At 56.0% G+C, this 23,339-nt stretch overlaps 2 protein-coding genes across 11 annotated transcripts; one reads left to right on the forward strand and one right to left on the reverse strand.

Annotated features, from left to right (window-relative positions):
- Positions 1-654: 654 nt before the first annotated feature.
- Positions 655-15,386, reverse strand: DEDD2 (death effector domain containing 2). Of its 3 annotated transcripts, none has more exons than XM_037820666.1 (6): positions 15,271-15,386; positions 14,305-14,675; positions 12,837-12,962; positions 10,284-10,424; positions 3,791-3,908; positions 1,283-1,628 (listed from the first exon to the last, which is right to left on the reverse strand). In XM_037820666.1, the coding sequence occupies exons 2-6, from the start codon at positions 14,630-14,632 to the stop codon at positions 1,424-1,426; spliced, it is 918 nt and encodes a 305-aa protein (XP_037676594.1). In that variant the 5' UTR covers positions 14,633-14,675; positions 15,271-15,386; the 3' UTR covers positions 1,283-1,423. The 3 variants fall into 3 exon arrangements, with proteins under 3 accessions (XP_037676593.1, XP_037676594.1, XP_037676592.1); XM_037820664.1 differs by having other exon boundaries at positions 3,791-4,001; XM_037820665.1 differs by lacking the exon at positions 3,791-3,908 and having other exon boundaries at positions 655-1,628.
- ZNF526 (zinc finger protein 526) lies at positions 14,903-22,717 on the forward strand. Of its 8 annotated transcripts, none has more exons than XM_037820622.1 (4): positions 14,903-15,183; positions 18,147-18,208; positions 19,044-19,142; positions 19,235-22,716. In XM_037820622.1, exon 4 carries the CDS (start codon positions 19,253-19,255, stop codon positions 21,278-21,280), a length of 2,028 nt encoding a protein of 675 aa, XP_037676550.1. In that variant the 5' UTR covers positions 14,903-15,183; positions 18,147-18,208; positions 19,044-19,142; positions 19,235-19,252; the 3' UTR covers positions 21,281-22,716. The 8 variants fall into 8 exon arrangements, with proteins under 8 accessions (XP_037676550.1, XP_037676552.1, XP_037676554.1 ...); XM_037820626.1 differs by lacking the exon at positions 14,903-15,183 and adding an exon at positions 17,147-17,393 and having other exon boundaries at positions 18,147-18,229; positions 19,214-22,717; XM_037820625.1 differs by lacking the exon at positions 14,903-15,183 and adding an exon at positions 17,147-17,393 and having other exon boundaries at positions 19,214-22,717.
- The last annotated feature ends 622 nt before the right edge of the window (positions 22,718-23,339 follow it).

A 23,339-nucleotide genomic window follows, 5' to 3' on the forward strand; every position in this document is an offset into this window, starting at 1 on the left:
CATGACAGGTGGGGGCAGGTGCACCCCTCCTTTCAGGAACAGACCAGCAGTTGAGAACCCCTTGCCCACCCCACCCCAAGCTCCCCAGGCCTGACTTCCCTTCCCCTCAAGAAGGCAAACCCTGGGTATTGTGTAAGAAACAAGTTCCAGAGCCCTTCAACAAGGGGTGGGGAAACAGCAGACCACAACCACCTGTGGCCACAGGGCAGCAGGAAAAGCCTTTGGCCTCAGAGAGAGGAAGAAACCAGACCCGGGGTAAGAGAAGGTGAATATCCGGAAAGTGTGAAAAGGAGAGGGGGGAGCCTTGAGGATCCGTCAGCCTATCCTTTCCGTTTCCAACCCTTTGGACTCTTAGCCTTAGAGATAAGTGGCCCACCTCAATGCACTAAACATACTGGGACTGTCAAAAACCTACAGAAACAAGGTTAACAACAGGATTGACAGAGTTTCTGAATCTAAGGCAGTACTTCCTCTTTTGACAGATGAGGAAACAGGCTGAGAGGAGGGCAAGCGTGTCACAGGAGCTGGAACACTGTGACCAGCCTCCTGCCCACCCTCCAGCCCCTAACGCTGGGCCAGTGAAGCTCTGGTGTTGGTACAGGGTCCAGGTTCTCCTCATGTTCCTTCCCACCCCATAAAGAGCCCTACAGAGCATTGGTGCCCACCTGTGCCCCTTCCAGGGGAGTTTTATTGGTGCCATTTGTAAGGGCCGTTCCCATCAGCCCCCAAGCCCTTGCCCTCCCCTGCTGAGAAGGCAGTTTTCTGGTCCTGGCTGGCTATAAAGATGTGTGGGCAAGGTGAACAGGCCCCATGTGCATCCCAGCTCCAGTGGCCACTGGCACTGGGGCTGTAAAATCAGAGATCCTGAGAGAGGCCCTGAGGCCAAGGAAGGGCGTGGAGCAGGCTGGGGCAGGCGCCCAGGGGAGATGGTATATGTGTGCAGACAGCCCAAGGGGGAACACGGCCCAGCAGGAGCCTCTGGTGAGCGTGTGACTATGCCTCCGCCCATGGCCTCCTGAGGCCGAGGGAAGACACGACACACCTCCGGGTGGGGCCCTGAGGGTGGGAAGGAAATGCAGCTGGAAGTGGTTTAGACCTCAGCGCCCACATCCTGCCAGGGGGGCTGCAGGGGCCTGGCTGTCTTGTTGCAGTCCTCCAGGCAGCTGGAGTGACAGTCCTCTAGGGGTGGAGACAGTCCTCCGGGAGAGAGGTGGCAGCCTGGGTGCCCGATCGGGATCAGGAGGCCTCGGAGGGGCGCCGCCCCCCCTCCTCCTCCATCAGCAGCAGGCGCCGCCGCCCCGCCTCATAGTCGGCCTCGTCCACGCTGACCAGCAGGCGGACGGCCTCCCGGCCCACAGCCTCGCGCAGGGCCTCAGTCAGGAACACACCCCGCAGGGCCTGCAGCAGGGCGCCACTCAGGTAGTCACCCCAGAAGGCGTCCAGGTAGGAGAGCTCCGAGAACTTGATGTCGCACACCACGGAGCCCAGGTCCCGCGAGCGCAGCACCGCCGTGGCCTGCCCGAACACGTCCAGCTGTCGCGCCAGTGCCTGGGGCCGCCGGGACGCCACACCCTGCTCCAAGGCCGGCCCGTGCTCGCAGTATTCTGCCCGAACCCGGAGCCGGATGTCTGAGGGCAAAAAGGGGAGGTCAGGCAGGAGCCTACGCCAGACACACTGCGCAGAGGGGCTGCCACCCTTCCCCCCGCAGGCTCCTCCCCTGTCCCCATGGGCTGCGCTGTGCCTGCCCGTCAGCCCCATCCCTCCAGGCCCCGGTGAAGCCCTTGCCGTGGCCTACACAGCCTTCCAGTGATGTGGCCTCTGCTCCCCCTGACCTCGTGTCCTCCCCTCTGGTGCTTCCTCCAGCCTCACTGCCTCCCTGCTGCTCCTCCAACCCCCGGGCAGGTTCCCCCTCAGCCCAGCCTCTCCTCCGCCTCCTCCCCACAGTCGTGTGCCTTCTCCTGGATCTCCATGACACCTGCCCCCTCACTTCCTTCAGATCTCTGCTCAGACGCCACCTTGCCAATAGGACCTACCCCAGACCACCCTACTTGAAACTTGAGCTTCAACCCCAGCATTCCCAATTCCCCATAGCTTGCCCTACTTTTCCCCAAGGCACATATGGCCTTCTAACCTACTCTACAATTTACATTACCATCTAGCTTAGCATCCCTCACCCCAGCGAGAGCTCCTTGAAGGAAGGCATTTTTGTCCATTTTGTTCAAGTGTTTATATAACCCCATGGTACACAGTATAGGCTCAATAAAGATATGTTAGAAGAACCAATTAACGAAGGAAGAAATGAGTGGACTTGCGTTTAGGGGATGAGCCTCACCCCCCACCCCCAACAATGATATCACATGGAGCCAGCCACTTCCCCTTTCCCCTACACACACCCAAACAAGCCCCATGGTGAGCACAGGGTCCTGACCAGGCCTGGAAGACTCAAGGCTGGAATGTGCTGGCTCAACTGGGAATTCCATGAAGACTGCTAAGAGGGTGGGGAGTCAGCCTGGAACTACTGGGGGCCATGGTGCCATCAGGGGAGGACAGAATGAAGCCCACCCAGGGCCAGCCATAGTGAGGAGAAGATTCCCGAGTTCCTTACGTGAGCCTCAGACCACACCAAGCCTGGGTTTTCAGTTACAATCAATTCCCTTTTTGGCTTAAGCTGGTTTGAGTTGGGTTTCTATCACTTGCAACCAGAAGTTCCAGCTAGTATGACCCTGCTGCCCACAAATGCCCAAATGAAGGGACAGAGCTGTGCGGGGCACAGAAGAGACCTCTGAGGTGAACCCTCCCCACTGTCCCTGCAGATCGACCTCGGGCAGATCACCTCCTCACTGGGATGATGCAGTTCCCAGCTTGGAAATGGGGCTGGTGACAGCACCTCCTCTCTACACCACAACAAGGTGTCCTGAGGATCAGCCAGGGCCAACATTTACAGAGCACTGACTATCTACCAGGTGCTACTCTAAGTACTTGACTCCTGGGAGCTTGTGTAACCTGCACAACCCAGTGAGGCAGGCCCTGCCACCCATGTGGACATGAGGGCATGGAGCAGGGCCAAGTTAAGTGGCTTGCCCCAGGCACACAGTCAGGCAGCAGCAGTGCTTGACAAAGGTCATGGACTCTCCTGGGCCCCGGAAAGCAGGCTTCTGGGTCAGACAGAGATGATTCCCACCCACTAGCTACGTGACCTGGGACACGGCCTGATCTGAGCCCGGGTTCCCGCCTAAACCAGGGACAATCCCTGCTGTGGAGAGCTGTGAGGATTAAACAGCGAGCAATGGAGAGATGGGAGCCGGCTGGCACAGGGCCTGGTGCCCAGTGGGTGCTCCAGGAAAGGCGGGAGCCAACAGCTCTGGCTGCCAAGTGCTTTCCTCCTGGAGATTCAGCAGGGTCACCCAACAGCCCCACAGGACAGGGGCTTCACCTCAATCCACAGAGAGGGAAACTGAAGCTCTGGGAAGGGAAGCCACAGGCTGCAGACTCCCTGTGCCTTTTGCAGACCATGTCAGCAGGAGGGCAGAGAGAAGAAAGCAGGGCTCCTGCTCCCCCAGCAGGTCTCAGCACCACCCACTTCCTCCTCCCCACCAAGCCCTTCCCCTTTCTGCCTCCAGGGGAACCCCACCCTCTCCCCTCAAGGCCTTGGCCCCAGGACACTCCACACTCCCGAGGACTGGATAAGCCCTCCCAAGACCTCCCGGCCCACGGCCTGGACTCCTCCTCCGAGTGTCTGGCCACGCCCTCGGTGGGGGGTGGGGGAGCAGGGGGCCGTGAGGAGCAGCACCTGTCCAAGGCCCCACCGGGGCTGGTCAGCGGCAGAGGCACAGAGCCAGGGGGTGGAGTCCGACAGACCTGGGGCCTTGGGCAAGTGACCTCACCTCTCTGAGCCTCAGTTTCCCCACCTGAAAAACATAAACAGACAAAGAAGAGGTCCCTCCTGCGCCGTGGGACACAAGGATTAAGTGAGGTTGCTTGTAGAGCACTGGGCCCAAGGCCTGCAACACAGAAAGCACCAGAAACGGAACTGTGATTGTGACGCCCACCTCCCTATGGCCACGGCCCCTTGCCCTTCCTCTCCTGGAGCCCTGAGCCAGCCTCTACCCTCATGTCCTCCTTCAATTCCTGCTGCCCTCCAGCCACAATGAAAAGTGCCCCCCCGACAGACCTCAGTGGGTCTAGAATGACCTGTCCCACCTCCTCTGCCCTGTGCCCAGAACCCCCCACTCACTCACCAAGGCCCAAGTCACGGGACCCCACTTCCTTGCACAGTTCAGTGTCCTGCCTCACCCCTCTCCTTGGCATGGATTCCTGCTGGGCCTGTGGTTAAACTATTAGTCCACTCACTGGGAGCCCCTGTGGCACTGTGCCCCTGCCTGTTCTTTCATTCAACAGGTATTTACTGAGCACCTCAAGTGGGAGCGCAACAGGGAGCCCACCCAATCTGCAGGGCACTCTCACAGTCCCAGTTTTGTAAGTAAGGGAACCCTTTGCCAGACCACAGTCCAACCTCTGATCCCAAACAGGGCACTGCAGCTCACAGAGGGAGAAGGCAAGGGACAGGAGAAGACACGCATCATCCAAGCCAGGGCTCCACCCTGACCCTGAGCCGCGGGCTCTACACACGTCCTCTCCTTACCTCTCCTTGCTCTTCACCAAAATCGTTAAGCTGCTTACATAGCACCACACAGCTGGCACAAAAACTACACACTTCACGTGCACAGGCCTCTTTGATCATTCCACAACCTATGCCATGACGCTATTATTATCTCCTTTTTGCAGATAAACTGAGGCACAAAGGTTGAGTCACCTGCCCAAGGCCATGCTGGGAGGAAGAGGCGGAGGTGGAATTCCAATCACGGGGCCTCCAGAGGCCAAGTTCCTAACCCCCTGCACGCTGCCTCTCACACAACCCCATACACAAACAGCTCATTAAAAGACATCCTCAGGCCCAGGAGAGAAAATTATAGACAGTGAGTTATAATTTAGATGGAAGGAATCAGAGCTCGCTGAGCAAATGACCCTTGAAGAGAAATGTGAAGGAGGATAAGGTGGTTTAGACAGGAAAACGGAGAGGGAGGAGCAGCGTTCCCGGAAGAGGAACTACTTGGGGTATGAACAGGCTGGGGGGCCAATGGTGCTGGGACGCGGTGGAAGAGAAGAGACCCAAGGGGAGAGGCGGAGGGTGGGGCAAGAGAGTGGGGCCTTGGTCAGCAGCAGAGCTCTGCGGTTTGGGGTTTGGAGCCTGGGGGCCCCCAGAGGTTACCACACCTCCTCGCACCTCCATAAAACGGGTGAACTGAGCATAGCACCTGCTCTCATAGGGCTCTTGTAAGGTTTCTACAACAGACCACAAGTAAAAAGCTTAGCCAGCGCCTGGCATGTACTAGTCCTCAAGGTGTAGCAGTAAGGCCATGACCTCTGACTTTCCAGAAAGACAACTGCAGCTGCTCTGTGGAAGGCCAGGGTGGGAGTCAGGGAGAGCCGGAGGTGGCAGGCGAGATGGGAGATGGGCAGGTCCTGGCAGAGTGGTCGGGGGAGGGCTGGGAGGAGCACCCGGCACCCCCGAGACTGGCTGAATTGTCTTCTTTGGCCAGAACACCAAGCACTTGCCCATGTGCAAATGGCAGTTTTGGGGAGATGCGCCCTGGCTCTTGGGCAGGGAGATGGGGGTTGATGCCTTCCAAGAGAAGAGCTGCCCGTTTTCTGCACTCGGATGGGCCCAGTGGCCTCTTCTTCCCCGAAACCATGCCCTATCGGTCCCTCTTATGGGGTGGAATGGGATGCAGAGGGAGGTGAAAGGGCTTCCCAGCGACGTCTACGAGGGAGCAGGCCCTGGGCCCACTGAGCAGTTTTGGGCCAGCCCCTGTGCCGAGGACCCAGAGACAGCACTCCCTCAGGTCTTCCCCGCAGGAGTTCCTGGCCAGGTGGGCCTGGGACAGAGAGGGACGATGTTCCCTGTGGCACTGTGGGGTAGTGAGAGGCAGTGTGCTTCTGCTGCCACCCCCGGGCCAGCACCATCCTGCCCTTGCACATCTGCAGGAACCCCTCCCTGGCCCCCTGCCTCCATTCTTGCCGTGCTCCAATCTCTTCTCCATGACACAGCCCAAGTTGCTGTCTCAAATATAAAGTTCTTCAACCCCTACTGGAAAAATGGATTGAAGCAATGGAGGAGAAGCTCCCGCAAACGCCAGAGGGATAAGAAGAGAGTGCATGATTCCTGATGGGAGAATACAGTATCACCTGGGAAATGGTCTTGAAAAAAACAAAACACCAAACCTGAGTGCTCTTTAGATAAAACGATCAATTTTCAGGAAATACAGAAGAAGGGGAATACAGTAAATCAACCCTACCACAGGCTGCAACTACCAAGAATCTACTCTTTGCCAAACAGGACAGATGATTTCAACAAATACAATGCAAGGGGTAAAGGGGGAAAAGAGCAATGACAGGGGAATCCTATACATTAGGAGACTTTAGAGAAGCAACACTAGTGAGACAGCTGGAAATGTGAGCACTGATTAGAGAAAGTATCTGATAATGAAAAATTACTGTTCATTTCTGTGTGTGTGTGTGTGATAAAGGTATTATTTTTTAAAAAGGAGTTCCTATCTTTTAGAGATAGACAGTGAAAAATCTACGGATGAAATAATAGGACACCTGGAACAGACTCTAAAATAATTTGACTGGTAAAATAAGATCAGCCATGAGCTGACAACTGCTGAGGCCCGTTGATGGGGACATGGAGGTTCATGTTAGTTTCTTCATTTCTGTGTATTTTCCATAGAAAAACTTGGATGAAAAAAAAAAGGAAAGCTAGACCTGTCATTCAAAGCCCTCCAACTGATTTCCATCATAAAAAAAAAAAAGGCTGAGCCCTCGGCTGGGCTTTCAAGACCAGAAAGGCTCAGCCTCTGGCTCTCCCCCACCCTCCCCTCCTCCCCACCGGCCACTCCCACCTGAGGCCCAGTGCTTGCTGATCCCTCCACCTGGAACAGCCTCTCCTCAGTCAGTTCTCCTCCTCCCAGAGGCCTTCCTAGATCACCCGACACTGAAAATACCCACAGCGTGGCATTCCCAGCCCCTCTCCATCCCCCTGCCCTGGCTTTCTTCACAGCTGACATCTGAGATGCCCCCTTCTCTCAGCTTCCTCCCTGCCTGAGCATGGCTCCCTGAGGGCAGGGGCCTCCCATCCTCAGTGCTGGGCATGCAGCAGGTGCTCTACAATGCACAGGGAATGACCACGTGTGCAAACGTGGGCTCTAGGTAGCCGAAGTCCAGCCCAGCTCTGCCCTGCCACTCGTTACCTGGACTGGTGGCTTCCTTCCTTCCCCTCAGCCTGCCTTCCTCCTTTGCACAACAGGGAGGTCGCCCCTACCTCAATGGCTCTCTGGAGAATTCAAGGGCAGGTGGGGAATGTGCCTGCCTAGTGCCTAGTACCCCATGGATGGCCCAAGGGAGGAGCCCCTGTGTCCTGGCCTGGAAGCACCCAACTCCCCTCCTCTCACTCTCAGGAGTTGGGTCTAGTTCTACCTTCAACAGAGGGAAGCTAGCTGGGGTCCACACAACCAGCTGTCACAGGGGACGGGGGGCAAGAACAGCAGGTCCCTTCCTCAGAGTAAGGTCCCCATTTCTCAAAGGGGAACACCGGGGCCCAAATGGGGAGAGCCTCCACACAGCCCCACCCTGCCTGATGAGTGAGCAGTCAGACCTGCTTACCCGCCCCCCACAAGACCAAGCCGCGCCCCAGTGAACAACCTCCCTGTCACGGCCCTGCCCTCAGAACAAGCCCGAAGGCTCAGCTCAGCCTGGACCCTCCTCAGGCAGTGTGGGCCTCTGGTCGCGGGCCTGGCAGTTCAGCTCTAGGGGTGTCTTACTCCAAGGGCGCCCAGCGCAGCTCCCTGCAGCCTCATCTGTGACCTGGGTGTGGCACCCACCGATGCGGGGCTTCCAGGGACACAGAAGGAGGCATTAACCACTTTCACATGCTGGAGAAGGTGGGATGAAGCACCCCCAGGCCACAGATCTAGCTGCCTGGCCAAGATCTTCCCTGGGGGATTTCTACCCCACCCCCCCACCCCACCCCGGGCCTGAGCATCCTGCCAGCCCCTCAGGTCTCCTGACCTCCAGCTTCTGCAGCAGCCTCTTCCCCAAAGCCCTTTCACCCTGGCACCTGCTGCTCTCCACCGTCACCATGCTCCCTGCTCACATGACCCAGTGGCAGCCCCTCCTCAGAGGGCCTTCCTGGATGTAAGGAAGCCTGCCTGGCTCTGTTCTTCAGGGCTCTCATCACTGACTGACGTCATTTGATGCTCTGGTTTGTCTGCAAGTGACCCGTCTCCCCCACTAGCAGGTAAGGACTTTCTCCACCTGGTCCAATTCTGTGTCCTCAAAGCCTGGTGTAGAGATGATGCTCAGTAATAAACGCTGGGTGAAGGAGTGAACGAGTGAACCCCTCCCTGGCTCCCACCACTCCTAGAATAAGGTGAAAATCCTGCCGCCAGCGTCCAAGGCCCCACCTGCCTCATCTCCCCCACCCCTCCACAAAGCCTCCACTCCAGCCAGACTACACCTGGCTCCATCCCGCTCTTGATATATGCTTTGCTTTGCGTATGCAAGGCATGCTTCCTGTCCTCTGCCAGTTTCTTCCAGTTTGTCCTTGAGGTGGTACCTCCACAGGGAAATCGAGGTGACCACAGGTCTCCCCTGCACACTCAAGAACCCCAGTGCTCCCTCCACTCACAGCACCCAGAACACTGGCCCTGCTGTCACTCTCCGTGACTTTCCCCCCTGCAGCCTGGGAGTTCTGGAAGCATGGGGACCTGATCTGATCCCCTCTGTGTCCCTGGCCTGGCCCAACACAGAGGTGGGTAATGTGGATGTGACAGAGAGCGAGCCCACCCATGCCTATGGCCCCCCCACAGGATCGGGGGAATGTTTTTAAGGTCTGAGGATGAGTCTCCACAGCAGAGCCTCCGCTGCCCTCACCAACCCACCCCGCCTGCAATCAATTCACCCTGTATCCAAGAGAGTTCCTTAGTCTGCCTCCTTCCACCCTCTCTGATGTGACTGCCCCAGGCCAGACCTCTGTCCTCTCTTTCCTATTGGACTGTGCAGCCTCCTCACTCATTTCCCTGCTTCTACTTCACTTAATTTACTTAACGTGCACCTAACAGAAAGTGCCCTATGTGCCAGGCGCTGTTCTACGAGCTTCAAAGCATAACTCTTATTGAATGATTTTCAGACAGGGTATCAGCTCACTCCACTCCCCTGCTTAAAACCCTTTGACAGCACCTCCCACCACTCCTGAAATAAAATCGAAACCCTCACTTGCACCAGGCTGGCCAGGCCCAGCTGCGCAGACCCCTGCCTGGCTCTTCCCCCTGCCCCCGCTCACCAGCCGTCTGGCCCGTCTCCTGTGCCACAGACTTACCCCTTGTCTTTCCCTGGTTCAGTCACAACGTTGCCTCCCCAGAGGGGCCCTCCCTGACCACGCATTTTTGGGGAGCCCCTTATTCACTCCCTCTCCCATCACCCTGCTTTATTTCCTTTGTAGCACTCATTGTCTCCAGGGATCTTCCATTTCCCTGGTCCAGCACCCACCTAGAACGTCAGTTCCCCAGGGGCAGGGACCTCGTCTGTGCCCTCCCTGCCATGCGCCCTCCTGGCTGCATTCCCTGCCCCACGCACACTGCACAGTAACGGTGAGAACAAGGGCAAACCCTTAGGTAGCACGTACCCCGTGCCAGGCACTGATGCAAGGGTTATTACATGGCTTAACTAGTTATTTTCTCACAACCACCCTCCCTAGTTGGGAGGTGCCATTATCAGCCTCACTTTTCAGACGTGGAAACTGAGGCACAGAGAGGTTCAGTCACTTGCCCAAGATCAGACAGCTTGTAAGTGCCAAGGCCCAGTCGTGCACCAGGCAGCCTGGTCCCCTGGTCCTTGTTCTTTACCCCTACGATACTCTGCCACTGCAGAAGTGACTGCTGACTAAGTGAACCCCTGCAGATGTTTGCTGAACAAACCGATGAGACCGGGGGCAGGGGTTTCTCAGGAAAGGCACCCAATTTGATCCTTCGACTATGGGCAGGATGTGGACAAGGAAGGTGGCAAAAAGAGGACAAGAATTCCACTGCGTTGAATGGCTGGATGAGAGCCGCTGCCCACCCCCTGGGCCTGTCACGCCCCAGGTGAACGCCCATTTCTCCTGCCCTCTGGCCCCACAGCCTGCCCCAGGCACGGGGCATGCATTCCCTGGGCCCACAGACACCTACCGCAAGTCACTTTGCCTTCTGAAGCAGGCCTGGCCGGCTCCTGTGGCTGCTGGGGGGCAACTGGCCCCCCCCTCCGCCGCCGCCTGGCGCCTCCACTGGGCCGACCCCGACTCCGGCGCTGCCGCTTGGTTGGGGGGGAGCCTGAGAAGAAAGAGATGGGGCAGGCTGAGGGGCAGGCCAACAGGTGGGCCCTGGGGAGGAGCTCAAGGCTGCTCACAATGCTGCCAGACAGTCCCCCTGCCCCAGTGGCTCTATCGGGAACCAAAGGATGGCAGCCTCAAGAAGGGTGGCTGAGCATGCCCTCCACCTGGCAGTGCCCCTCCCAGGTTCGACCCTGGAGAAATCCTTGCATACTTGCACCTGGAGACCAGCATGACAATGGCCAGTGGGGCATCACTCATAACCATGAGAACTTGAAAATAATGTAAATGTCTGACAAGAAGAAACAGCAAAAGGGGTAAGACTGTTTGGTGAAATAAAGCAAGACATAAAGTATGTATAAGGTGGGTAAATAAGAAATAGCCATATATGTTCTTATTTTACAAAATGAAACACAGGAAGATAAGCAATGAGGGCAAGGAACAACCATGGAAATGACTTCAAAGAACACTTTTTTACATAGTTTAAACTTTTCAATCACGTAACTGTTTTACGTACTCAAAAACTTTAAAAGAAACACTAAAGCAAAGAAACAAACAGTAACAGTAAACACCAATAGAAATAAACAAGCCTAACTATATACTTAACTGGAAACATGAACACACAGAGAACATTATTTCCACTAACCTGGAAGAACATTCTGACAGTGCACTCTCAGACGGTTAGACTCAAAGGACAGAAGAATCACAAATAAATCTTACGTTTCATTCAGTAGACATAGCCAGTAGTATACTAACCTTGTAACATGAAAGCTAAATATCATCACATGATAGAGCAAATACATCCATACAGCAATGTTATGGAGAACCAAGATTTTCAATGTAAGAGAAAAAACTCCCTGTAATGTTAACTTTGAATTGAAAATACTAACATGAACCTTTTCTTTAAGCACAGGTCCCACCTCTGTTCACTGAAAGCGCCTAGAAACAATACACATACTCAACAGAGGAACAGCTGATCCTAGGGCTGGGAGAGGGAAAGTACAAGGGGAGCCCAGGCCATCTTGCAGTGTCACAAAGCAGGAAGGACTCAAAGAATGAAAGAGAAATATCAAAGAACAAAGGAGCTAGCCAATTTAACAACAGAAAAGGTGACTTACTGATTGTAACACAGGAGATAAATAAAAATGCATGAGTCCATAGCACTGCTCAAAAAAAAAGCAGACTCCTTTTGAAAGAAATCTAGAAAAGGAAAAAGAATTAGAAGAATCCCCATTTTGCAAGCACCAACATGATAACTGGTTCAGGCAGGGATCACCAATGAATGCTGAAAACACTGGGTGAACAAGTGTTGGGGAACAGGCTGCACCGAAGTATCACCCCAGAGATTGTTTACTAACCATGAAGAGAAAAAATGTTCCTTTACAATGGACAAATATGGCAGACACCACCAGACAAATATGGCACCCCCCCAGTGGGAAAGCTGGACCTTACATGCCTCCTATGTGCTCCATCCAACACAAGTGCATGACATCACTAACAGAGTACCCCTGCCAAAAAAGGGTCACCTGGATCTAAGCAAGCCTCTAGACCCAATCCCCACCTTACAGGAATACAGGCGACAGAGGAACAAGTTAAGTGCTATTAGGAAACAAATGCACACATCCAGAACAATCAAGATATCCACAAAACAACTGACCTAACTGGGTCAGTAAGTCAATGTCATGGAAAAAAAAAAAAAAAAGAAAAAGGTATGGGAATGGACAAATTTCCATTCTTTATTAAGAAATCAAAGAGACATAACAACTCACTGCAATGTGTGACAATGAGCAAATCCTGAAAGATGAGACTCTTAGGGACATTTGGAAATGGACTATTAAGGACATTAGAGAATTAATATTTATTTTCTGTGATGGTGTAAGAGAATATCCTTATTATCAGGAGATGCCTTCTGATTTAGAAGTAAAGTGTCCTGACATCCATAATTTACATTCAGAGTTCAACAACCACAAAACAAAATTACATCTTATATATACATCTCCATTCAACTTCTCTACATCTGTAAATTTTCGTAATAAAAAAAAAAAAAACTAGGAGGAAAAAGAGACTGGATAAATTAATTGCGGCACAGCAATTAAAAGAAACCAATTAGTTAAGTACCCAGTATGAATCAATCTCAGAACCCTGCCATGCAGAGACAGCCAGCTGCAGAAAACACCCACAATGAGATACCATTTAGGTGGAAGTATAAAACCATGTGAAATAATTCTGTATGTTGCTTCCGGACACGTGTTTCCATAGTAGTAATGTAAATACACACGCAAATACATGCCCAGCTAAAATGAGGCGGAATGACGCAGGTGCCTTCCCCGAGGGACCAGGATGGGGTGCACGGGGGAGGTTCATCGGGCTCAGAGGGAAGAGGTTACTGTCATGTCCAGCCCGCTGGGCTCACCTGTCTCCCACTGACCCTGCTGAGAACTGGAAGAACTGCTTGACTGGTGGCGGCGGCGGCGGCAGCTGCCCTCTGTCATCTTTGAAGAAGGGCTGGAGGGGCTGGAGCTGTAGCGTTCTGGAGACACTGGGGGAAGAAAACTTTCACAGCCTTCGGTTCTCCTTTCAGGCCTAGTCCCCAAATTCCACCCCCTGAAATGAATGCCTGCCCCTGCCCAGCACGGTGCCCAACTTCCTCCAGAAGTCAGAAACCAAGTACCCATCCTGTGTCAGACACTTAGCCTGCCCAGCTGCCATTTAAATGCCTCCTGAGAGAGAGGATTCATCACCTCCTGGGGCCACCTGACACATCCCTACAACAGCTCCACTGTCGGGGCTATTCTGTAAACAGAGTAATGTTCAGGATTCCTGAAATGGCCCCTGTACCCCCTACCCCATCAGCTGCCCCCAGCTCTCCCTAAGTCCTCGAGGAGTGAGCAGACCTCTCTGCAGACTCCCACATTTTCTCTCTAAAGCCTGACCACCAGACATATTTCTCTAAAAACGGTGACAGCCTTCCCTGGTGCTGCCCTTCTCCTGCTTACCCAAATCCCACGGGCTTACTCTGGGTAGGGGAAGTCCATAATCCCCCCTCCCCAGATTGGTCACTGTACCCAACAGAAACCCAGCCAAGAACTCAATAGCTTGGGAGGTCTGTTTGCAAGGGGTTCCTGGCAGCCAAAACCTTCCCACCCCGTCACCCTGATCTCAGCTTGTTTCTACTTCAGGGCATGGGAACTTGCCTTCCCCCTTGCCTGGAATTTCCTCCCCTTCAATTTCTCCAGGGCAGGCCCTACAGCCTCAAATGTCACCTTCTCAGGAAGGTCTTCACTGGTTACCCAAGCCCAAGTGTCCTCCCCTCACCCGACTGCACGTCCCACTCTCTCTCCAGTCCATTACTCTGCGTTAATCTTCCTAAAATCTTATCTAAAAATTTATTGTTTCTCTGATTTACCGTTTGATTCCCCCACTGATTGTTAACTATCATGGAACAAACACCTTGTTGGCCTTGTCACCTTGTATCCCCAGTGCCTGGCATACAGGAAGCATTTGATTCTTATATGCAGACAAGCTGCTTAACTTTTCTGAACCTGCTACTTTCCCTGTAGAGTGGAAACAGTAACAGGACATTCTCATGGGATTAGCGGGAGGATATACAGCGATAATTCACATGAAGAGCTTACTGCTTGTGCCTGGCATGAAATAAGCCCTCCATGAACGGTTGCCATAATCATTATTGAAGGGGCCAAATTCTACAAGCTCATCCCTCCCTCGTGCTTCTCTTTGATATTCTGAGAGGAGGGGGAGTGGGACAGAAACGTCTGACAGGGAACTATCCATACCAGGGGCCATGGGGGAACCCGGCGGAAACAAGGCCCTCTCCTCACTGGAAGCCAGACAGGTCCCCGTCAACCTCCCATTCAACCTACCTGGCCGGCGCCGCTTACGAGCAAGATGAGGCAGCAGGTCGTGGCGGGCCAGCACGCGCAGCAGTTGCCGCAGCAGCCGCAGGTTGCTCTCGTCGCACTGGCCGCGGCGCTCCAGCTCCAGGAGCAGCTCCAGGCCGCTGCGGGCACGAGCCAGGCCGCCGGCGGCGCCGGGGGCCTCATCCAGCAGGAAAGCCAGCAACTCCAGCTCGCACTCGGTCAGCTGCCCGCCCACCACCTCGAACATGCGGTGCAGCGACAGCATCCCGTAGTAGTCCAGGCACTCATCCTCCTCCCAGCTCGGGGCCAGGGTCGACCCGGGCAGCGCCATACTCGGGGGAGGGGAGGGGCGGGAACAAGCTCGGAACCCCGGCCTAAGACCCACACAACGAGGAGGGGGCAACGGTCAGCAGCAGTACGAATGACCAGACCCCACCCTAGGCCGCTGCGCCTCCTCCAGCCCCGCCCAGCGGGGCAAGACCGACCTCCCCAACAGTTTCAGCCTCACCCCTCCCTCGGAAGAGAATGGTATCGCCCGAGGTCCCCTAGTAACAGGTCCAGACGCCGAACCCAGCTCGTCCACCACAAGGCCCAAACGCCCCTTCCCAGGCGGTACGTTCCGAACCAGCCTCCGGACCCCACCAAGTAATTGGGTCCGAGCAAGTCTCCGGGCCCGTGCCGGGGCACCCTGCCCACTGCCCTAGGTCTCGGCTGTCCGGATGCGCCCCTTGGCTCGGTTCCGTGGTATCGTTCAATCATGCCCCACGGCTCCACCCAAGTGGTACCGCCCGAGAGCGACCCCTCTGTCCCCTCCAAGTGGGACCGACGAAAGCAGCTCTTCGCTCCACCCAAGTGGTACCTTCCGAACCCGACCCTCACCCGGTAAGGACGGTACCGCCCTCTCCCCAACGCCCAGGTGGTTCCGTCTGCCCCCTCGCCAGTCTCCCTCGGGCCTCCCTGGATTCTCACCGGACTCCGGCGTCCGATGACTCCTGGGCGACGGCCGCAGACACTTGTTTTGTATCTTTCTGGCACCTTCTCTATTATTACGCCTGCGTCACCTCGCCCCTCCTCCTTCCCCCAACTCGCGCAGGTGCGAGCGCCACGCCCCTTCGGCGCAGGCGCAGAGGCCCCTAAGCCCCACCCCCGTCGGGCCTCCGTCCCGCCCCCAAGTGAAGCAGCTGGATGCGTGAGTTGCGCCTGCGCAGAGCGAGAGCCGAGCCTCACCACAGCTGGGCTGGGTTTGGTGCCTGGTTATAGGGTCTCCGTTACCACCCAGAACTTCAGCCCAGGGTCCCTGTAGCTCCTGTTCATGATCTGTTGGGAATACTCATCTCAGGGACTACAGCCCCCTCCCGACCACGACCTAGACGCCCACATTACCGCTGCGGCAAGTGCCCATGCTAAAGCATCACAGTTACGACCTTCCCGGCTCCCAGTAGCGCCTACAGACCCCTTATGATCGGGACTGGGCAACCCCTCCATTATACAGCCCCCCCCACTCCTAATGACAACCAAGAACCTACATCTCAACCGTGCTTTCTCATGATCACGGCCTGAACCCTCCCTCATTCAACAGAAACCCCCCTATGTGTTCCTTTCCTGATGAACAGCACTCTTCACCCCATCTTATGTTCAGGACCTACACCCACCCCTCTATACCTCCTTCCAGGGCTCAGTAGGCCCTTCCATGCAGATTATGCCCCCTCCTGATAGCGTCCATCACGACCTCGCCAACACAATCAGTCCCCCGAAAGTCCCCAAAGGCCCCTCATAACACCTTCCAATCTCCACCTTCCGGGGTCATGTGGCCACCCATATAAGCCCACCCTAATGTGCACCTCACTCTTGAGGGAAAGGGTCCCTGTCCGGGAATCCGGAGTTGGGGCTGCATGTCTGCACGTCTTCCTGCGGCGCGACAGAGCCTTGGGCGTGGTGCTGCCCCGCCCGCAGTTAGGTGACAGGGTTGGCACGTCTTGAGATAGGATCCCTCCCGAACCAGCTTCTACCCTACCCCCAGTGTTATCTACTCTTGATTGACGGGAGATCTGAGAGTCCTGGCACTGGCTGGCTACACCCTGGCTCAGCCCAGACTGCGGCAGTGACCTTGGGAGAGTCCCTTCCCCTTTCTGGACTTCGGTTTTCCCACCTATAAAACTGTAGGGTGGCAGTGATCACCTATCGAAGCCTAGTCCGGGGTCGGACACACAGTAAGCGCCAGATAAGCGACTGTTACTAAATAGACGGAAGAACGAGAGGAAGAGAGCAGTTTTACAAACTGGGGAAGATTACGCCCATGTTGTATCAGACCCCGTGCCGAGTGTTTTTACAGGTGTGATATCATCCATATCCTCTCAACAGCCTTTGAAGTGGATTCAAGCCCATTTCACAGATGACTAAAACTGAGGCCCAGAGAGGGGAAGAATCCCAAGTGTGTCTGGCTCCAAAACTGTGCTCTCAGAGCATCTCAGTCTCTTCACCTGTGAAACGACACGTCCGGGCAGGTCTCCCGCCGCCCAGTCCACTCTATGGGCCCTCGCACTCTTCATTTTCCTGAACTTTTCATAGTCTTGGCAGGTAGGGAGCGGCCCGGGAAAACTGCGCAGGCGCTTCTCCGCTCCCTGACCCCGCCTCCAGGGCACAGTTGTGTGCGTGGAGGAACTCGCCGAACCCCGCCTGTGCGTCAGTGCGCAGGCTCAAGGGCGCGTGCCCTCCGCTGCCGGCTCTGATTGGCCATCATGGGTAAGGGTGCCGCCCAATGGGAGGCGGGGATAGTAAGGGGTCCGACACGCCTCAGGAAGAGGGTCTGTGTCAAGAGCGGCGGGGTCTGCAGGAGGCCAGAAAGGCGGTTGAGGGCGCCGCGGGGTGGGCGGGGGAAGAGAGCGCTTACGCGGACGGAAAGGACGGAAGAAGGACGAAGAAGGCATCGGGGGTCGAAAAGCCCTGGGGCCTGCGCTGGGGCGGGAGCTGCGCGGTGGGGAAGGAGAGAGCGCCTTCCCGTGTGCTGTGGGCATTGGTGTTCAGGACCCTACGCTCGAGCTGCGGCCCCATCCCCTGCCGGGAGCGCTCAGGCTGCCGAGGAGACAAATCTGGTAGGAAAGAAGGGACGTGTAGCGGGAAAGTTTAACTTCCAGGCCCCTGGTGGGCTATTTCCTGAAAGAACGTTTATTGATCTACTGTATGAAAAACCCACACGCCCCCCAAGCAGTTCCCAAGCCAGTTGGGGTGGCGGTGGTGTGTGTGCGTGTGTCTGTGTGTGTCCAAATTTCAGGTTTCTCCGGCCACCTTGTAGAGGGGGGTTTTTATTGGTTGCCTACTTTGTGCAAGCTCTGCGCTAAGCGCTGCACCTAGCCCCTGGGGAATTCTGTTCAGAGCGGGGCCGTAAACAAGGAAAAAGTGAATTCGGGCCCCTGGTTGGCGACTTCCAGGAAGATCCTTTATTGACTGACTGTTGTGTGCAGAACCCTGGCTATTCCCAAATTAGTGAGGGATTTGAAATAGGTAGAGAAAGAAGGTTTAACTCCTAGGTTTTAGTGAATCATTTACTCAAGGGGCATTTATTGGGCACCTGTTGAAAGCAGGGCACTGTGAGGGGCTATGTATTGTGAGAATTTATTATCTAAGGGAAGAGTTAGCTCTGGTAAGAGAAGTGGGAATGTGCACAAGGACACTTAAACCCCCAGGACCTTGTGGGCTACTTCCTAAAGGAAGCATCATTCATTCGGTAAATATTTACTGAATGCCTACTGTGTGCTGGGCATTGTTCTTGGCAGTGGCACATCAGTAATGAACAGACTAAAATCCCTGCCCTCTGGGAGTTTAATATGAGTAACTCTTGTGTGCAGGTCTGGAAGCTGAACTCCACCTGCCCTCTGGCACTAACAAAGATGAGGAAAAGTTGGAGAAGGTGGGGATTGGATTCTGGAAGGTGGGCAGTCATTTGCTGAAGGGACTTTGAGCTCCTGCTCTGGGAAGGGACCTTGGTTGGGCTGCACCCATATATGTAGAAGGGGAAATGGGGTACATAAAGCAAAACTTGAAAGTTAAAATCCCTGTCCCTAGTCAGTGGTTTTGTTGGTCACCGGGGCTCCTACAGTGAATCACACCAGCCCTGCCTGCAAGCTCTCAGTCCAGTGAGGAGCACAAAGAGAGAACCATCTCAATCCCCTGACAACTGCTATGGTAGAGGTAGCACAGGATACCATAGGAAGCCCAGGGAGAAAGGAGCAGCCACCACCCTGAGGATGTAGAGTTTGTGAGAAAAGGCTTCACAAAGGAGATGCTGGGTAGGAGTTTGCTAGACAAGAAGAGGAAAGAAACTTTGGCAGAGGAAACAGCAGCATCAAAGACTTAGGGTCCCAAAGCTACATATCTGGAGAAGTCTACAAGGAAGGGTTATAGCTAACCTTTATCAAGTGCCAGGGACCTTGTGGTCAGTACTACTTTTAATCCCATTTTACAGTTGAGGATACAGTGTCAGAGAGAGGAGTATATGTTGGCGCTCACATGCAAGCCCAGGACAGTCTGGTCCAGGGGCTGTGCTCTTCAATACTTTGCTTGGCTGCATCTCTGTATATATATAGAAGGAAAAAAGGTGTTGTTGCATAGAGAGGAAATGGTGCAGGCAAAGGCTAAGAGGCCCAAAGAGGCATGGTGTGTTCTAGGAAAGGGTGTGACCGGCATTCTGGGTAAGGAAGACACCATCAGAGGCCAGACTGAGGAGTGTTGTCTCTCTCCTGCAGATGCCTGGCTGACACGGCACATGAAGGCTTCTTAGCCACAGGATCATTGACGACTAAGGCATAATCATTGGCTTCAGACTTACTGACTGATAGAGGCTGGTGAGTGATGGGTAGGGCTAGGCAACTCCTGAGGCCTCCCCTCTTCCCTCTAATTCCTAGTCTCTCACTAGCCTCTGCCCTTCTTTTTCCAGGCCCTGCCTTCCCCCCCAATGGCAGAGGTGGTAGCAGAGATGGCTGAGGTGGCCGAGATGCCAACGCAGATGCTGCCAGAGGCAGAGGAGATGTCAACACACATTTCAGGGGAGATGGCAGAGATGTCAACAGAAGTGACTGAGATGACCCCTGGGGAGGCCCTCGCCTCCTCCCTCTTCTTCCAGCACCACCAGTTCATGTGCTCTGAGTGTGGCAGCCTCTACAACACCCTGGAGGAAGTCCTCTCACACCAGGAGCAGCATGTGCCCACTGTTGCGGAGGAGGAGGCACTGACCACCCAGGATGCAGGCCTGGAGCCAGAGTTAGTGCCAGGTCCTGGGGATGGGCCTTTCCAGTGTGGTGAGTGCAGTCAGCTCATCCTCTCCCCTGGTGAGCTTCTGGCCCACCAGGAAGCCCACCTCCAGGAGTCTGCCAGCCAGATCCAGTACCAGTGTGGGGACTGCCAGGAGCTGTTCCCCTCACCTGAGCTGTGGGTGGCTCATCGCAAGGCCCAGCACCTTTCTGCAGCAGCAGCCGAGCCTCCAGCACCCCCTCCTCTGCCTCCCCCAACACCACCGCCTCCTCCATCCGAAGTCAAGATGGAGCCCTACGAATGCCCTGAATGCTCTACCCTCTGTGCCACCCCTGAGGAGTTCTTGGAGCATCAGGGCACCCACTTTGACTCCTTAGAGAAAGAAGAGCGCAACGGGCTCGAGGAGGAGGAGGACGACGACGAGGAGGAGGAGGGGGAGGAGGAAGACGACGATGAAGAGACAGAGGAGGAGGAGGAGGCAGCAGAGGTCGGTGACAGTGCCATGGGAGGCAGCAAGTCTGCAGCCAGCCAGGCCCAGGGCTGTGGGGATTGTCCCCAGCACTGGACCTCACCAGGGGCACACCGGCAGCACCGGCAGGCGTCCCGTGGCCCAGCATCAGCAGCCCACCCCTTCCACTGCAGCCAGTGCCAGCGCAGCTTCAGCTCAGCCAACCGACTGCTGGCTCACGGGCGGGCCCATGTAGGTGGCACCCACGAGTGTACAGCCTGCTCCAAGGTCTTTAAGAAAGCAGCCTCGCTGGAGCAGCACCTGCAGCTGCACCGTGGCGAAGCCCGCTACCTCTGTGTGGACTGTGGCCGTGGCTTTGGCACAGAACTCACGCTGGTGGCCCACCGGCGGGCCCACACTGCCAACCCGCTGCATCGCTGCCGCTGTGGTAAGACTTTCAGCAACATGACCAAGTTCCTCTACCACCGGCGCACTCACGCCGGCAAGAGTGGGGCTCCTCCTGCTGCAGCAACAGCCTCCCCAGCAGCAGCCGAGCCTGCGCCCCCACCCCCGCCCCCCGCCCCACCGGCCCAGCTGCCCTGCCCGCAGTGCCCCAAGTCCTTTGCTTCGGCTTCCCGGCTCTCCCGGCATCGCCGTGCAGTGCATGGGCCCCCTGAGCGGCGGCACCGCTGCGGTGTTTGCGGCAAGGGCTTCAAGAAGCTGGTTCATGTGCGCAACCACCTGCGGACACACACAGGTGAGAGGCCCTTCCAGTGCCACTCGTGTGGCAAAACCTTTGCCTCTCTGGCCAACCTCAGCCGCCACCAGCTGACCCACACAGGCGTGCGTCCCTACCAGTGCCTGGACTGTGGCAAGCGCTTCACGCAGAGCTCCAACCTGCAGCAGCACCGGCGGCTGCACCTGCGGCCGGTGGCCTTTGCCCGTGCCCCCCGCCTCCCCATCTCCGGCCTCTTCAACAAAAGCCCCTACTATTGCGGGACCTGTGGGCGCTGGTTCCGCGCCATGGCTGGCCTGCGACTACATCAGCGGGTCCACGCCCGAGCCCGGACTATAACACTGCAGCCACCCAGGTCACCACCTCCTGCCCCGCCCCCACCCCCTGAGCCTCAGCAGACCATCATGTGCACCGAACTCGGGGAGACCATCGCCATCATCGAGACATCCCAGCCATTGGCGCTTGAGGACACGCTGCAGCTGTGCCAGGCTGCACTGGGAGCCAGTGAAGCCAGTGGGCTGTTGCAGTTGGACACAACCTTTATGTGACACAGCTGAAGGGCAGCAGTAAGGGGGTTTGGTTGCAACAGCAAGTGTGGGCACCTCTGGTAAGAAAGAGGCTCACCCTGCTGGCAAGCTGACCTGGCAACCACTGGGTGCCAGGAGACACCCTGACTTCTTTACCCACTGAGTCCTTAGGACAGCCCTGCCAGGTGTCTGTTGCTACCTTCCTCCGCTGAGGGGAAACCGGAGCTCTACAACACGATGTGAGCCACCCCAGGTTACACTGCTGAGCTGCAAAGCAGGGTGTGCTAAGGTTCTTTGTGTCACATCACTCCAATGCCGGCATCATCAGATAACCTTTACTGGACCTCCTGGGTGCCGGCTCAGTGCTAGGCACCCCGACATACCTCTCCAGATCCTCTGCCTGTCCTCCCAGCCCTAGCCTTCCTGGACGTTGGGCACCCAGACTTGACCCCACCTGGTGGGAGAAGGTACTTGGCTTCCCCGGGCTTCCTTAATCTCAATTTTGACAACATAGAAAAGCAATCTCTAGGTACCCAGGGACGAGTCCAGCGAGGGCTCTGCCCTCCGGGGGCAGGTGCTGTCTGGTGGGAGGCACGTGCACAAGTACAGGTGGCCTTGGTCTCTGAGTGCATCTCGTGTTCATTCAGCCTGTGCGTCCCGACACTTCCCTTCTTTGTGCTGGGGGCCAGACATGAGTCAGGCCCTAAACCCTGCCCTTGAGCAGACAGATCTCAGACCCCCAGGATCCTCAGGGCTGTGGTGGGCGAGTACAGGGACGGTGGAATCCCAGAGCAGAGGACAAAACTCTGTGGTGAGAGGTTAGGAGTCAGGGAAGCCTTCCTAGGGGAGGTAGTCCTTAAACAACAATAGGAAGCTGCTAGTGGAAGAGGGTGAGTTCTTGGTCTATTTGGAGCCCATCCAATACTTTGCAGCAGTAAGAGCAGCAGAACATGTGACTGCCTAGCTGTGACAGGCCCCACACTTGCACTCTGCAGGAATCAGGACCGTAACAGGCCAGGAGCCAGATCGCAGTATTATCCCTGCTGGATGAAGTAACTGGGACAGAGACTTGCCCAAGGTCTCACACACAGCTAGGCTGAGGCACTGCTGAGATGCAAGCCCAGGTTGTCCCTCCAGTCCATGTTCATAACCAGTTCCATTCCGAGTGATGGAGACCTGAAACCCAGGGCAAGGGTGTCAGAGGATTGTTTCACTCACTGGAGGAAGAGTTGTTATCACAGGGCAGTTGGGATTTAATGGGCTCTTGGTGGATAGAAGGCCTTGGGAGCAGGAAGGGATCCCCAGTTTCCTCATAGGTCACCTGGGAGGGGGTGACAGTCCCTGGCCCCCTAAATGGAAGCAGATGATTTACACCAGGTCCGTGGGGCAGGCTTCTCCCAGGCCTGCAGACCCGGGTGCTCAGGCAGGTGAGGCAGCGTGGGCAGGGCTGGGAGCTGTCTGGGAGGGAGGCCGGGCAGAGGTGGGGTGGTGAGGCAGGAGAGAGAGGGGGCGCCAGGCTGAGTCTGAGGCAGTGGGAGCCTCAAAGATTAGAGCAAGGGGGGCAGGGTCATAACTGGGTGTTCAGGTTTCCCTGGGGTCAAGGTAGGGACTGAAAACAGTCCAGGAGGGAGAAGACAGGGCCAGAGCTGGGGGGTGAGGGGTAGGAGGGCACCCTGGGGGTGGAAGTGGCAGGTCTTAGAGGCCGACTCCATGCGAGTGGAGAAGGGGCCCACTGGAGCCTGAGGTCTCCCCTCACCCAGAGCCAGCCCTCTCTCACCCCAACTACCCGCATGCAGTATTCATTTCACAAAAAGATGAAATCCCGATGGTTTCAGACAGGGAGGAACAGGGTCTGTTCTGGGCAGTAGGATGCCCCTGGGGCTGGTGTAAGCAATTGGAGCCCAGAGGCCCCACAGGAACAGTTGGTGAACTCCCTCGGGTACATGTTGGAGATTCCCTTCCCTTTTTTCTCCCAAGCAATCCAGGGAAGGATGCGTCATTGCCCCTCCCCAAACCCCCTTCCACCAGGCCTACTGCTTGGCACCACGTGGAGAATCCCATTTCCCTCTCCCTGTGGTTC

The sequence above is a fragment of the Choloepus didactylus genome, chromosome 27, assembly GCF_015220235.1.
Source record: "Choloepus didactylus isolate mChoDid1 chromosome 27, mChoDid1.pri, whole genome shotgun sequence".
Classification (NCBI taxonomy): domain Eukaryota; kingdom Metazoa; phylum Chordata; class Mammalia; order Pilosa; family Megalonychidae; genus Choloepus; species Choloepus didactylus.